Source organism: Squalius cephalus (genome assembly GCF_949319135.1).
Source record: "Squalius cephalus genome assembly, chromosome: 16".
NCBI classification, from domain to species: domain Eukaryota; kingdom Metazoa; phylum Chordata; class Actinopteri; order Cypriniformes; family Leuciscidae; genus Squalius; species Squalius cephalus.
The window spans coordinates 28742588-28759308 of NC_137137.1; the positions used below are offsets into that span (position 1 = coordinate 28742588).

Here is a 16721-nt window from a genome sequence, read left to right on the forward strand (position 1 = left end):
ATACGAGTTCTTTCTCTCAGTTGTTTCTCCTAGACAGCAATGGGATTGAATGAAGAGCAAAGGGAGACCTTAACATCTAAAAGTTTCAGAAGAGATCTCAACGATGTGAAACAATTTGTCAAACTCTGCAATCAAAATATTTCAATTTCAACATCTCATCAAATTATCTGTGCTGCTATTAACATTATTCTCTATATTCTTACTGCATATCAGAAATGTTATTTTTTCAACCTTACAGGTGAGGTGTGTAATGTTCATAGATATGGAGAGAGATATAACATTCATATGTATTTTTAATAATCATATATATCAGATTTGTAATGCCCATGTTACATGAAGAGGTGAATAATACTCGTATATGCAAAGAGAAATATAAAACATACTGTTTATTTTTCGCTTATTCTCACACAAACATTTATCAAAGTTTGGAGGGGAAAATGAAGAAACAATGTGTATTAAAGAAAAAAACATCCCCTTGCTTGAATACCTTGGTAAAACAAGTATGCATAGCAACCGCATACTGACAGTTCTGGGTTGTGTTTAGTGTAGTTCAACTCGCTCAAGGTTAGTTTGTTTATAGAGCTCTAATATATTTGAATACCACACCATTTAGTAACTCAGGCCCATATTAGGCTATGATTCGTTCAACTTACACTAGAATGTTATACAAGTTCACCTGAGTTCACTTTCCGGCTTATTTTTAATCCAAGATCGGCACTTCATTCAACATAATTCTTATACACTTCGTGTTCTTTTATTCACAAAAGATTCACATTATGCTCTATTTCTAATTTACACTGTTCTGCTACACTCTTATCACCCACTGCCACTTGTTATTTTTGTAAATCAACTACCTTTGAGAGAGAACTCCACTTTTATTTGTAATCAGATTCCCTTTGGTGGCCGGTGTGCATAATGCAATCCTTCGACCGGTGAGAAAGCCGAGTCGGAACGGCCATGCTTAGCCACTGTGTCACAATGGTTTGCATAAGAGCCCATGAGCGCTGTGACCTGTGGTTGGTTAACAGGTGAGCAGTGAAGTCATGGCTCTGGGATGTGATTGTTTGAAAGGGGCGGGGAAAGGCAAGTCGTGTGTCAGGTAGAATGACTCACAGTAGAATGGAGATCCTGTGACACCTGTGCATCTACCGGCTCTCAGTTTAAACCTTCGCGTAAGGTGACAGCACTGTGGAAAGAAATAAGGGCAGTCAGAAAGGGTAAGACTGCTATTCAGTGTTATTTTATTATGAAATAATGATGGTGGCAAGCGTTAAAACTGTGTTGGTTTGGTTTAGTTGTATTTACTCAAGCTTTGCGTGTAATTATGTAATTGCCTTTAGCTGCAAAAGGCGTTTTTGTCAGGAATGTTTTCCAGACTTTCAGTATTACTTATGTCTAGTTATTATAAGATAATGTAACCTCTGGCTGGTTGTTTGGTTGGTTAGTAACCTGTGATAACCTAGAGAACCTTTCAAATGCACTGAATACATAATCAGATATTCGTTCAACTGCATTCTGCATTCATTTTCTTCACTCAATTTGTCTTCTTCTAACCTTACTGCACACTCTTTAGATCAGTCACAGCTGAGTCCCTGTGTGTTTCAAAAGCCTGAAGAATAAGTATTGGTGACTGGTGATGAAAAATTCAGCAGGTTTTAAATAGGCTCAGATCCATCCACATTGTATAGAGGTCAGCTATAGCCTTTCAAGCAGCGATTTCCCTGAGGTATGATAATCAAACCATCTGCACTGGGATGAATCGAGTTACACTGGGAGTAATTCTGCATGAAGGACAGTGCTTTAGACAACAATGCAAATTGGAAACAATGCAACAATGGAAGAACATGCATGGATAATACCATTCTCAGAGCTGGCATGAGACATAAAAACCCTCATATGACAGAATTAAAATTCAGTGTAATAGATGTGTGGATATGCTTTCAGGCAGAGATCATGCTGTATTCCTTTTTTTAATATCCAAAAATAGACGTGTTTTTTTTCAAAAAAATTTATGAAAGGTACCTTTAATGTTTTAAATCACAATATAACATCAAACAACTGATTAATGTCTCATATTTGGTGCTTTTCTTTAACTATTCTGTGACATTATGTATTTAGAATTGCATTGCATAAGGTTGATTACTATGCAAATTCAAGGACTTTGCATTAGGGAAATCTTGAGAGAAAACAAAGCATTGCCTTTTTTGTGTTGGAAATTTCTAGAAAGTCTTGAAAACACGTCTGAGATTGCTCTAATGTAATTTCTGTTGTTCTTGTGATGTTAAGCCTTTACTAAAGGCAGGTGATGGTTTTAGATCAGTGATGAAGATTCACCATCATACACAAGTGAGTGACAGCTGTAGAAAGTGAAACCGTTCAGTGCATTGATACTGAAACAACATACAAGGGGTCAGACAGTCTCTCTTTTAGCCTGCTGTGTTGTTTGCCATCTACTAAGACGGTGAGGCTTAGAAATCCATGTTACAGTTCAGCTTTTGTGCCATGAAAAGTCTTTTTGTTTTCAGGTAAATCAGCTGGTCACATGAGGCTTTTCCACATAAACTCAAGGGGAATTACTGAGAGTTTATGTGGCTTAATTTGTCAGGTTTTTCTAAAGTGGAGCAACTTTAATATGGGATGAAAATTCAATTAATAGTCTGTTTCAGATTACTTAGAATTGTGTAAAAACAGAAGATCTGGCATTGGTTTGTGGCATTTTCAAGCAGTGCTATCAACAGTGGGAAGGAGAATTGTCAAAATCTCATACTGACACTAAAGCCTGTCACATACAAAGTTAATATAACCTTATTTAGTATTCATGGTGTGCGTGTGGGGGCGGGAAGTCAGTATTCAAATATGTAAGGTGATGTGTTATTTCAAAAAGTGACAGCAGGTTCAACAGTGTTGCTTAATTTTCTGCTATACTTATTCAACTTCTTCTAAAACTAATTTAAACAATATTTTTTATAATTCTTGTATTATACTTATTATTCATGTTTTTTATAAACACATAATATTTTAGATATTTCATTAGCTACACCCCTCCTCCAAAAAAAACAACAACCCTATACGCATTTATTAAAAAGAGTGTAAAAAATGTTGACCAGTTCCCTAAAATATACCATTTTAAAAATTGACACTGTATAAGGAGTGTAAATGTTACAAAAAATGTTTGCTCAATAATAATATAGGTGGAGATGTGTAGGCCTACATGTTAATGTTCTGTCAGGATTTAAAATTGTTTCTATAATGTTGGAGTTTTAAGGGTTACAATTGTGCTGAAGGGTAGGGTCTGTGGTTTGGTCAAGGATGGGTCAAAGAATATTGTGATTATATTATTGCTGCGTGATGCTTTATTTAAAAACAATAATTGTTCACAAATGAATACAGTGATAATCTGCTAGTTATGTTAGCACATGCATGTGCACTACTGCTAGCAAGCAATTGACTCCAAAATATTTATGTTAAAGGGGTGGTATAATGCCCTTTTCACAAGATGTAAAATAAGTCTTTGATGTCCCTAGAGTGGTATGTGAAATTTTTGCTCAAAATACCCCACAGATATTTTTATATAGCATGTTAAAGTTGTCAATTTTTTAGGGTGAGCAAAAACGCACCGTTTTTGTGTCTGTTCCTTTAAATGCAAATGAGCTGCTGCTCCCAGCACAGAGGGCCTCAAAAAGCTTGTGTCCTTTTACCTCATACAAACATGCACTGGAAATTAAAAAAAAACTTTAGCCTTTTATGTTCAAACCGAAGTCAGAAAAATGTAGAGACTCAAGAAGAAGTGTCAACATGTAGACAACATTTCCGAATGATTAGTTGGTGAATTTATGTAGCTTATGTGTAGTTATCTTCTAGTCATTGATTAGCATATTCTGTCTTGATAATCTGTAAATCGCATTCCCTGGGGCAGGTTTATGTAAATGTTAGGGTTAGTGATGTCACCTAAAACTAGGGACTGCATAGTCCCTACCAGCCTTTTGTTGTAGTCCTTAAAAAGCAATTTCTTTAAAAGAAAATATCTCCCTTTGCTTTGAACTTTGAGCGTTGTAACTTTGCAGATGTTGTTTATGCTCAAACAGCAACATTACACACTAAATAAAGTTAGAAAAGTGAAATCATATTTAACCACCCCTTTAAATGGATGTTTCTAATTTTAAAGATTTTACTCGGTTCAGTTAAGTTTTAGTCACTCTAAGTATTTGAGTAGAGTTTATAGTGTAATTTAATTATAAAAATATATTTTTTAATGGACTCTTGAAATAGGTTAACAGTACTCATAAATATTGTTTTTTAAACTTCAATGGTTTAACCGTTTCAATGGAAACCAAAAATGAACCTTACCCAAAAATGAAATTCCTCACCCTCATGTCGTTCAAATCCGTAAGTCTTTCGTTCATCTTTAAAACACAAATGAAGATATTTTAATTAAATCTTTATTGAGAGTCCACACAACTACCTCTTTGTCACTTGAAAAAGTTAATGAAGAGATTGTAAAACCAATCCATATGAATCGAGTGGTTTAGTCCAAATAATCTGATCGCTTTATATGATGAACAGATTTAATTTAGGCTTTTATTCACATATAAACATTCATCAGCTCACTCATCAGTTGTGGTAAACGGAAGCTCAAGCATGTTTGCTTTACGTGCGAGAACCAATGAGGTTCATTGTCGTGTTACGCAGCATGTTTGAGCTTCCGGAAGAACCAATGAGGTTTATGTTCGCTGATCAGTGTTTATATTTGAGTAAAAGCCTAAATTCAATGTTCATCATATAAAGCGATCGAGTCTCTTCAGAAAATTTGACTGCTCAATTCATATGGATTAGTTTTACTATTAGTTCATTAGTTGAAGCAACAAATTGATAATTGTATGGACTGTCAATGGAGGGACAATTTAAAAATATCTTCATTTGTTTTTTGAAGATGAATGAAAGTCTTAAATGTTGGGCAGGACTTGATTTTGTTCATCTGGAATTGATTGGATCATTGGATCATTGTTGTTTGCATCAATCTCATGTGAGTAACAGGTTTCCCCGCCCTTGCGGCAGTAAACGTCAGTAAACACACCTTACGTGAAGAGAAGAGATGTTGTTGCAAGAGGGAGTTATTATTATTGAAGAATAATACAAAAAAGGGCACATACATTTAAAAGAAAAAAATATGATTCATCAATTTTGATTTTATGGTGACTTTAACTCTTTGGATTTTACAGATATCCACATATTACTGGTAAAGCCTAGACCATAGGCACGTTCCCCAACACTGAGATGAAGTGATTGATTCGTATGATTTTCTTTCAATGACTGATTGTTCAAATTCTGCATTTTATTTTGTTTCAATCTCTGAACATGTGCTGTTCATTTCGGCAGGAGTTGAATCCTGGCGAGAGCCACGAAAGACTTCGAAGAGTCGACTCTAATCGGAAGTCTCGCAGCTTCAGCAAGCAGCCCAGCACTGGGGATTACTACAAAACCCTGGGTAGCGATACCACGGACCAGTACCCCAACAGAGCCATGGCACCCAACGAAGAGGTAAAGCAATTACATATTCATGTTCATATTTTTTTCTATTTCAGTAAGAGGATGAATGGTTATTTGTATGCTTGCTACATCTTAAATCTGGACTCAGGACTTGGACGTCAAATAATATCTGTAAGACTAACAATGCCACAGAATAAAAAAGTGTGGTGTACTAGAATATGCTTTCATGCTTGATTGTTAAAAAAACATTCTTTTTCGCATATTTTACATTATTATAGCTCCTCTCTCCCCAGTCTATGCTGAACGTGCCGATTATTTCCTGTTTCGATGAAGCCCCTCCTTCCGAAATATGAAATGTGCTGTGATTGGTTAGCTAGCCCAGTGTGTTGTGATTGGTACCACTTAGCGTGTTCAGGAAATGTCACGCCCCTTGCCATAACCGCAAGCTCTACTCAGATGTGACTATTTAGGATGGCGTCAATTTCATACCAGTTCAAGCCTGATTCAGACTTAAGAATGTTAACAAACAAGAGGATCGTCCAGAACGGATTTCATGCATGGATTTTGCAAGCACAGATTTCACAGGACTTTTCAGAGTGGTATTTATTTATTTTTTCTTATACATTTTAGATCTGAAGTTAAACACCATTTAATGATACTTGTTGGAAAACTATGGTAATACAAACAGTAATCGATCACAAAATCATGGTTAATTTTGCTAAGGGGTGGTGAACAGCCTTACAAAAAGCGAGAGCTTACAAAAGCTACAGTACAGTGTTTAATATAAATTTTAACCACTCTAAGTTCATCAGCCTTAGGAAGGTCAAATAAATGAGTTTCAAACAGTGTCTCTTTGACATAGCAGCAGCTCAGCCAGGCATATTTTTTGCATATTTTGTGGGCACTGATTATTTAAATGAGTCAAATTAAAAAAGCAAAATAGGACCCCTTTAAAAAGCTTTATATGCTTGCATTTCATAGTTTTTAATAAGATCCTAAACAATGCAAAGCACAAACACTTTGTCTTTATGCATTTCTACACTAAAATGCTCACACTTGCAAATAACTGAATGATAAATGTATCGATAGCAGAAAACAATGCCTTACATCATGTGACTTGGAAAACCACAACCATAATGGTTGCCAAAACACAAAGGAGTTTCCTGGGCAGTCAGCTGTCTTCTTTCTAAATGAAGCTGGTTTCACTTCATCACCTGTCACATTGCAACATAAATCCATGCAAGGTGTGGCATCCCAGAGCTAGCATTGCAGTTCAACATTTATTGTAAACACATTGGGCTACTGGGTAAACAGTACTGCCTTTTCTTTATTGTTCTATGTAAGTCTGACGGCTGGGCCTAGAATTGTTGTGTTTTCCCCTGAACTCTCCATTTACTAGCGCAGATTTCTCCTATTATAAATGAAGGATAACTCATGGGAAAGAAAATTAACATTTACATTTCAATCAACCAATCCGTCAACCAATCAATTTGAGGGATAGATTTACAGTTAAAGTCAAGTTTAGGCTTAAAACAAGAGTTAGGGGCTTCTACGCCATTCTTATTCATCTGTCATTTCCCTCTGATTTTAGGGATACGTTATGGGTAGGGTCAGCTTTATGGGTAGGGATTTAGGGGTTAGGACTATGTTTTTGGACAGGAATGTTGTTCCAGGATCAACAAAATACATTGTATCAAACCTGTATGACTTTCTTTCTTCCATGGAATGAAAAAGGAGTTTTCTAGCAAAATGTTGAAGCTGCTCTTTTCCAAATGAAAGTGACCACATATGCTCCTGATCTCTGTCCACTTTTATTATTTGAAAAGCAGCTAGGATTGTACATTTTAAGAAGATTGTGAAAACCATTGGCACCATTTGGCTTTTGAGAAACACAGCCCTGGTAAATAATGTAATGAGGGTAAATAATGTCAAAAATGTGTTACATTTTTATTTCTAAACTATAAAATATCCCCCCCCCCCCTTTTTTTATTTATATAGCACTTTATACAGTACAGATTGTTTAAAAGCAGCTTTACAGTGATAACAGGAAAATGATTCAATGATGCAAACAGTTCATTTCGGCTGTACAGCAGCTCTAAAAGAAAATAGTGTCATTGTTTAGTGGAGGTCTTTTCAGTGTTGATTCAGTTCCGTTGTAAAGATCATCCATTATTAAATTAGTTCATTTAATCTATAAAGCAGTTCTGCAGATAAACAGTGATGTCGTCTTCCAGGGCTACATTTCTAAAAAGTACTGTAAGCCTAAGTTGATCGTAGAGAGCATTGGTGGCAATGGTTCTACGATCGATTTAGGCATACAGTGCTTTTGGGAAACGCAGCCCAACTCAGTTCAGTTCTCATCCAATAGTATCAGTGCAGTCAAATCAATAATATTGTTGAATATTAAATGAATTCTACTTCGCAACTACATGTCAACTAACACTTAGAGGGCCCTATTTTAACGATCTGAAACACAAGTATCAAGCGTGAAACGCAAGTAACTTTGTGGGTGGGTCTTGGGCACTGTTGCTATTATACCGGCGGGATAAATGACTCTTGCGCCCGACACAAATCTAAAATGGGTTGGTCTGAAGTAGCTTCATTATTCATAGGCGTGGTTTGGGCGTAACGTGAAATAAACCAATTAGAGCGACATCTCACATTCCCTTTAAGAGCAGGCGCGCTTGTTCCATGGCTGATTGCTATTATAACGGCGGATTTGCCAGGCGCACGACAGGAGCGGTTCACAGCTCACATTCTCGTCAGGGCCGTAAAAGACAGAGAAGTGACATTGTATGGGGATGGGAGAAACCCACCCAAATTAGCTTCGGTTTCAACAGGCGTATAAAAATTTGGGTAAATGTGTAAGCTAGATTTATGCCTATTTTTTCACATCTTCATGGACACAACAATGATTTCCCTCTGTGTTAATAGTTTTCCTTGTAATAATGTATGGTTTTCTAAAAATGAGAAATGCTGCGTCTGTGTGTAGATGAGATAAGGAAAGTGCATGCGCGTTGTGCACACGCTACATTGATTATTGCCAAGCACGCGCCCTTAAAATAGCATATGAATAACATGTGCAACGCGCCCCTGACTTTAGACTAGGTTTTTCTTGGTCAGTGGCGGAATTGTTTTCTAAACCTGCAAAATAGCACCAGGGAACGTTTGCACCGGAACACGCCTCATCTTTGCGCTGAACCGCCCCCGGGAGTGCAAGTTAATTTCTTAATTTACCGACGTGCGTCTGTGGAGGGAAAAGTCCGCTGTGCACGGGTGCAAAATAGGAATGATACATGCGTCGGTGTACAAAGTTAATTGCGCTGGGTGCAAGATAGGGCCCAGAGTATTAATAGACGGTTAGGTTAGGGTTATGGTTATAAGGGTTAGTAGAATAAGTTGACATGTACTTGCAAAGTTACTTATAGACCCTTTTTCAGTTGGTAAACATGGTGACTTTTTTTGTGGGTGGAGCTTAGGTGGAGACAGAACGATCCCTCTGGCCGCTTCATTAACGTTAGTGTGCAAGTTTTGTTAGCTTGTTTTTTAACAATGACTGGAGAAAATCCGATTTTATCTTAATGTGCAAGGTCACTCACTGTCCAGGGCCGCAATTGTTATTTGCAAAAGTCAATTTTAACGGACATCCCAGATTGGCTGACCCGTACACGCTCAGTCAATGGATAGACGATCTGACAGGATTAACGTCAACGCTCCGGTTGAGTGGCCTGACTTCTACACCTACCTGATAGAGAAACTGAGTGTAAAGAGAAACTGAGGATATATTAATCTTTAGAACTGTACTAAATGGTCACGTACAAGACTTGTGTGGTAGCCTACGATCCGCAGTTCTGCCTAGCCAGCGCCAAGGCCAGACAGAAGACGACAATGCGGTGCAATTTTAATGATGTGAATATTTTCTAGAAATAAAAATACCAGATACAGCATATGTATTTGATTACACTTTCTTACCAGGTTCACAATCAATCAAAACAATGTATACAATCATAGATGATTCACAAATAATCACAATAATTTAGAAAACATTATGCGTTAAAATTTCAAATTGGAGCCTGTACTCGAATTGGAGGGTGCAAGAATCGACGAGAAAGGTAGATTCTCGTCGATTCTTGCACCCAACAACACAACAAGATGACATTTAATAACAATAATAATAATTTAAGCTCCTTATTATGTAGCCGAATCTGTGCTGGTTTGTATTGGCCGCCTCCAGTTTTCCGTTTGTTTTGCCTCCAGCTAACGCTGTGACGTAATTGTGACGTCGGCGCAAAAGGGGTCTATAGTCAGTAGAATGTGTGTTGGGGGACTATCAAAATAAAGTGTTATTATTATTAAGCAGACAATCTGCTAATACTGACTAGTACTTGACACGAGGTTGCATAGTTACTTATAGTTAGTAAGATGTCTAAAGTGGACTATCTAAATAAAGTGTTACCCAAAAAGGTCCAATTTCTGTTTATTTTAATTTTTGGAGAATAATCTGTCATATCTAGAGAAAGAATATTTTGCAAGATATCAGCATTTCATATAGCCCCTCTCTGCTATTGGATCTAATCTTCATTGAGCCAATTAGATGCCCAGTGGGGCATCTGGCCACTTGATTGAACCAGATGGTACTCCACATGTCCCTTTGGGGAATGACCCATTAACACGGACATGCATGGGACATGAAACGCACCATATGGTGGAGATAGTGATGATGATGAGGAGGGGAGGGGATAACTGGCACGTGCGTGGCACGCGTCCAAGAGGTGGGGGTGCATGGGCTGAAAGGTCAGGGCTTGTTTACTTGGCGTCAGTCGATAGGGGCGGGTGGTCTCTAGAGATTCTGAGTGTGAAGGACTGCCGCTCTTAGCTTAGCAGATGTCATGTCATTCCAGCAAACCACTCAATTAGATCTAATTGTGTATTCACCAGTGGTAATGCATACAGCGGTGTGCAGTGGGAGGTATGTGGGTCAGATTAAGTGGTTTTGGGAAATATATTTGTTATTTTATTCAGCCTATGATCATTTATTGTCCAAAATTTAATTTTTAAATTGAACTTTTAACCCTGTAAAGCCTGACATATGAAATAATAGTTATCAAAATATTTAGACAAAATATTTTAACAAAAATTTTAACAAAAAATCATGTTTTTTGTATCAAATTTGATACATTATTACTTTATGGCTCATATAGTATGATATACAGTAGGACAATATGGAGCTCACACTTGAAGAGGGGGAAAAAGTTTTTATTCAGAGGACCAAACTGAGCAAAAATATGCAGTTTGGTGCTATTTATATAGCCAAAAAGTAAGACGAAATTCAGAGATCTTAATAACAGTACAGCACACTACTATAATCTAGTAAACCTTAGTTGTTTCAGTCCAGCAAGTGTTCATATTGAGTTATTCTTATGTTTATTTTATACAAATCATTAAAGATTTCACTGCAAAAACATATGTGTATTACGACCTGAAAGGGACATTTTTAGAATTATACTAAAAATAACTTTTAGTGACTTTTAGTACTTAAAGTATCAATTACAGGCCTGAAGGCATGTACCTTGATCATGTTGATAATTTAGAGGCTTTATAAAGTTACGTAATAAATATGATATATTAGGCTTTAGGGTTAATAAAATAGATGACAGATGACCACTTCAAAACATGTTCTGGCTAGTTTCTGATACTTGTGTCACCAGGGCCGGACTGGGACACAATTTCAGGCCGGGAAATCCTACACCCATCCAGGCCATCCTATGCACCCAAATAAAATTTAGAAACACGGACAACCCTATTTTTTCCTAAATTACATTTATTGGTCTAAATCCTTAGGCTGGGGCCGTGTAAAATAATTAAAGGCTTTCTCTTGAACGGTATCACTTCCCTTTTCCTTCTCTTCATTTACCCTAATATCTCTCTGTCTCTCCCTTCCACCAGTATCATCAGCCTCATACACTAAGTGGAGCACTAGTGTTATATATATATGTATGTATGTATGTATAAAGAGTGCGTATTTTTCTTGTACCTGTCACTTCTTCTGGCCTCATGTTACAAACAGAACTGTCTCCACCTTGGTGTAAAACAACCACCTTATTGTAATTTGTTTGCCCAGAATCTACATTTATTTTAGTAAAAAATCAAAGTATTATATTTATGACAAAATGTTGTTGTTTTTGGCCACATTTACACATAGCCGGGTATTTAGAGAAACGAATATTTCTCCCCCTCCGTTTTCAAAAATAACATCGTGCACACAACATCGTTTTCAAAAAAAGTTGTCGTTTACATCAACCCGCATAAATACAATGGCCGCCCATTGTATTTATGCCAGTGTAGGGAGAAGGATAAAGCCATGCAAGCCAATCAGAATCCTCAAAATCGACAACAACGAATAGCACGAGCGACTTCCTGTTCCTTTCAAAACAACAGACATGGCGCAAGGTTCGTTCGTGTGGACAGACAGCGAAGCAAATGCAAACAGGCCAAAAGCGTTTGCACAAAAGTAAAAATGAGTACCACCTTAACAGCATCCATGATCAAATAGTAGCCAAACATAAACATAGGGCGCTCACATGACGTAAGCATTTTCTGGCGCATAATGTGACGTTTGAGAACCTAAAACCCTGTTTCTCCCAGTTGACACGGCAACACATAACCGGCGTTTTCAGAAATCTCCACTTTGGCCGGAGTTTTTAGAAATAATCGTTTTCTGGGATAAAAACGGTGTTTTCGTGTAAATGACAGGCCAAAACGCAGGGAAATATCTGCGTTTTCCCATCGTGTAAACGGGGCCTTTATCTTAAAATTACTTAAATATCCAACATTTAGCAACACTATATTTCATACAATATGTAAAAAAAAAAATCATCATTGCACCATAGCTAGTGCTAGGTTGACTGTCCACCTTCATTTGATAAAAAAAAAAAAGGAAAGGAAAAAAGTTTTAAACCTCACAGATGGGCAGACATAATTTTCTAAATTGTCTAATAAAATGTTATTGTATTATATCACTCCTGTCTCCCTGCTCCCTGTACTACATAAATGTTCAAATTTGTCTGCTAAATTACTAATGTAACTTTACACTAAATAATATTAATCTCTTTTAGCATACAGTATTTTGAGTGACGATAGTAATGGGGCGCTATAGCCTACCGCTTACATTTGCTAGCATTTCAATACTAAGTTAACGAAGAAAAAAGTATCCTACAGTATTTACAGATGAAACTGACCTGCACTTGAAGCCCTGAACAGATCATTCATTTTGTAACATTTTAATGCTTGTTCTCTGAGTGCTTCCCTTGAGTGCTGCAAAAACCATTAAGCCTGTATGAAAAATCCAAACAGAGCTAATATTTTTTTTTTTTTATAATTATTTAAGAGAGGAGACAAACTACTCTTCCCTGTGATGGCTAATAGCCTGAGGGCTTAAACAGATGTATTTAGACAATAAACCAAGCGGCAGCATTCAACGTTTCCATTCTTTTTTTAAATGATGTTCTGCCAATTAGTGCTCCGCTAACATTCCAGTAGAAATGAGCGGTGGCCTCAAAATGCTCTCAGGAAGCCTAGCTGTTAACATAGTTTACATCTAGAATGAGCTCACCTGTGGCGTGCGAAGTGCAGACTCACCCACAGTTCTCTCTGAACCTGGGGTCTACCACCATTACATGCCTGAAAGAGGCACTCTCACTAACCAAGCCAAGGCGGGCAATCAGAATATCGTATTCCACTCATCATGGGCCCAGCCTCAGGCCTGAAGTAAGAAGCACCTGGGGAGTCGTGGAAGAGAGGAGAGGGCTAAGAAATAATTACGCCCTCAGGGGAGGTGATCCATCACCAACACTGTGTGCAATTGTGCTGGATCACCTCCGTCAGATACTTCTTCTTGCGGGAGTCCTTCTGCGACCTACTCCTCCATGGAGGGGGCGCACGAGAGGCGACGCTGGCTCTCTGTTCCTTTTTACAGTCCTCGGACCATTATGGGCCCGGTCCTCCCGCTTGTCTGGGCACGGAAGCGGATCTCAGCGGTATGCAGGTCCTAAATGCAGCTGAGCGCGCCTTCGTCTCTCTGAACCTTCCAACCACCACCTCCAAGGAGGTGCCGAAAAGTTCGGAGGGCGAAACTGGCGAATCGAGGTGAAAGCCCTTATCTTTCTCCCTGATATCGGCCAGGTTCAACCACAGATGTCTCTCTGTTGCCACCATCGCCGCCATCGACCGGCCGATCGCGGTAGCAGTTTGCTTATTGGCCCCGAGAGCAAGATCTGTGGTGCGGCGCAACTCAGCAACCGCCTCAGGGGACATCCCTGCCCCCTGGTCGAGATGCCCCAGCAGATCGTGTGCAGGGCAGCACCAGCCTGACCCGCTGCTGTGTATGCTCTGCCATTCAAACACGATGTTGCTTTCAAAGGTTTGGATGGCAGGGTTGGAGCTCTCAGTGTCGATCCCCGCCCAGACGCGAGATAGTTTGCAAACGTCTCGTCGATGGGCGGCATTGACACATACCCATGTTCTCCTATGCCCTCAACATCAGCGAATTGACGGAATATTCTGTCTGTCCATGGTTTCACTGTTATACAGTAGGGGGGCGCTATTACGCATCTTCGGCCCTGTCCCAAATGGCACCCTAAGCACTCGCGGTCTTCCTACAAGTCCGCACTTTTGTGACGTAACGCCGATCTGACTGTCGGCTCGCATCAGTGTGCATCGCTCATATTGACCGCAAAGGGGGAGCTCACGGGTACACTTCTGAAACCTAAAATGACAAATGAGAGACCCTACGGTCTCATGGACTTAACGGACACACACACACGGCAACCGTTGTAAGTCTACAAGACCGAAAGTGCATATGAAGTCTGCCATTTGGGACAGGGCCTTCTAGTATAGAATCTCCAGATCAAAACACATGCGAAGAAGTAGAAACTAGTAGAAGATAGCTTACGCAAATGTAAAACAACGCGATCATCAAATATTAAACAGCATATAAATCAAAACTGCCTAATGTTACCGAATTAAATGTTGAACCCATGAAGAGGAAACGACTGTGAAGCTTTGGGGGTGCTGATGGACTCGATCTACTCCATCTGTGTTTTGATCATCATTCTGAATCCAATCCGGTCTTTGACAAGAATATGCGATTTTCTCATCTTTTTGTTTAAAATGTTGCTTTTTTCAAGTACAGTACAATTATATTTCAAGTATAAAAAAATAAAAAATGAATACCTAAATTGGAACACAGTAGTATACTTTATGTATAAAAGTAATGAATAAATAGTAAACTATAAGTATGTTATGTTCACTTAAAGAAAACTTACAAGTATACTTGCAGTATAAAACTACAAAGTGTACTTTCATAAACTAAAAAATGTACTACACACATTAAAATAGTAAACTACTTGTATATTTATAAGTTCACTTATAGTACAGATACAGTACAAATGAGAAACGTAGTTGTGAACTAGATGTGCACTTAAAGCTTACTACTGTTGCATTTATAGTACACTACAAACGTATACTTTTATGTACTAAAAGTGAGCCAATTTAGTCAATTTATTGAAATAGTACTACTTGAACATTACTTAAGTATACTTTATAAAATGAACTCGAAGCATACTTCTTTTTCATAAGGGTTGTTGCAAATTGTTCACAATTTTCAGGGAAACAGTTTTACAAATACCTTACTCAATTACAGTGCTCTCTGTATATTAATGGTATGGGTTACCCAAAAATTTAAACTTTCTAATCATTTACTCAAACTCATGTTATCCCTGATGTATATGACTTTCTTTCTTCAGTTGAACACAAATGAAGGTTTTTAGATAAGATATGTGGAGTCCATGTGAATGATCCATGCTCACCTGTTCTCTCTACAGGGTTCAGCACTGTTGGAGGACTCTGCAGACAAAGCCCCTGCTCCTGAGAACGGGACAGGAACCGCAGAGGATCTACCCCTTCCTCCTCCACCACCTCCCCCACCCACCAGCACCTTCATCCCTCCTCCACCTCCTCCTCCACCTCTTCCATCGGATCTGCCCCCTCCTCCCCCATCCACCAGCACACCAGCCCCTTCCCAGCGTCGCATGTCTTCCTCCTCCAGCAGTGAGTACTGACACCATCTCATCCAGAACTTAACAATCTTTTATCTCTCTTGGAAATGAATGATGATATAAAGTGTTTAAAGGGGTCATGCATTAACAGCATTCATTTTCATTGTATATTTCATACCAAGTAAAAAATATATTGTCAATGTGAAAGCACAACACAAGCCAGCTTTTGCGGTTATACTCTGTTTTTGGTGCCTTTCAATTAAACAGTCCTTACAGGGATAGTTCACCCAAAAATAAAAATAGTGTCATTGTTTACTCACTCTTAAATTGTTCCAAACCTGTATATATGTCTTTGTTCTGATGTACACAAAGGAAGATATTTGAAAGAATGTTTGTAACCAAGCAGATGTCAGGCCCGGATTGACTACCATAGTATTTTTTTTCCTATGGTAGTCATGGTAGTTCCTATGGGGCCTCCTATGGTAGTTCCTATGGGGCCCGAGATCTGTTTGGTTACCAACATCCTTTAAAATATCTTCCTTTGTGTTCAGCAGAACAAAGACATTTATACAGGTTTGGAGCAACTTGAGGGTGAGTAAATGATGACAGAATTTTTATTTTTAGTTGAACTATCCCTTTAAGGCTGTAACACCAAGCCGACGGTCAGCCATTGGCCAAAGTCGAGCCTTTGTTGAGCGGCTGTCAGTCTAGTTTTTTTGCAGTCTGTTCCACACTGTCTTCACTTTTTGGACTCTGTCTGCAACTTTTTGGCCGGTTGGTTATTTTGAATTGGCGTCAGACAGTTGGTGCAAGGGACAACTCTGATTGGCTGTTCAACTTATTGAACGAGTGTACGAGAGCAAGAAAGCAATAAAAATGTGATGCTAGGAGTGTACAGACAGACAGCTCTTTTAATTTTACATCTTCACTTATCTGAGCATTTCAATGCAAATATTTTCACTACAGCATGGACGTCTGGAATGAAGAAAGTAAAAAACTGATCAACATATTCAAAATGTTAAGCAAGTTCTCATTCTTTATGGTTTGTATACCCTCAGACGAATGTAGACTATACCATATATGTACTATATTCTATACTGCCTGTATAGACAGTTATTTCCTCTCACGCAGGCACAGAACATACGTACTAGTAGTCTTTGCAATGTATTCAATCTCAAC

The 16721-nt window shown here is 38.4% G+C and overlaps 1 protein-coding gene across 4 annotated transcripts in view; it reads left to right on the forward strand.

The window, feature by feature from the left end:
• espn (espin) overlaps positions 1-16721 on the forward strand; it is a 106184-nt gene that overhangs the window by 57606 nt on the left and 31857 nt on the right. For all 4 annotated transcript variants that reach the window (XM_079896413.1, XM_079896412.1, XM_079896410.1 and 1 more), the window contains exons 8-9: positions 5377-5538; positions 15369-15594. In XM_079896413.1, coding sequence (XP_079752539.1) covers positions 5377-5538; positions 15369-15594 — 388 coding nt within the window. The remainder of the gene's footprint in view (positions 1-5376; positions 5539-15368; positions 15595-16721) is intronic.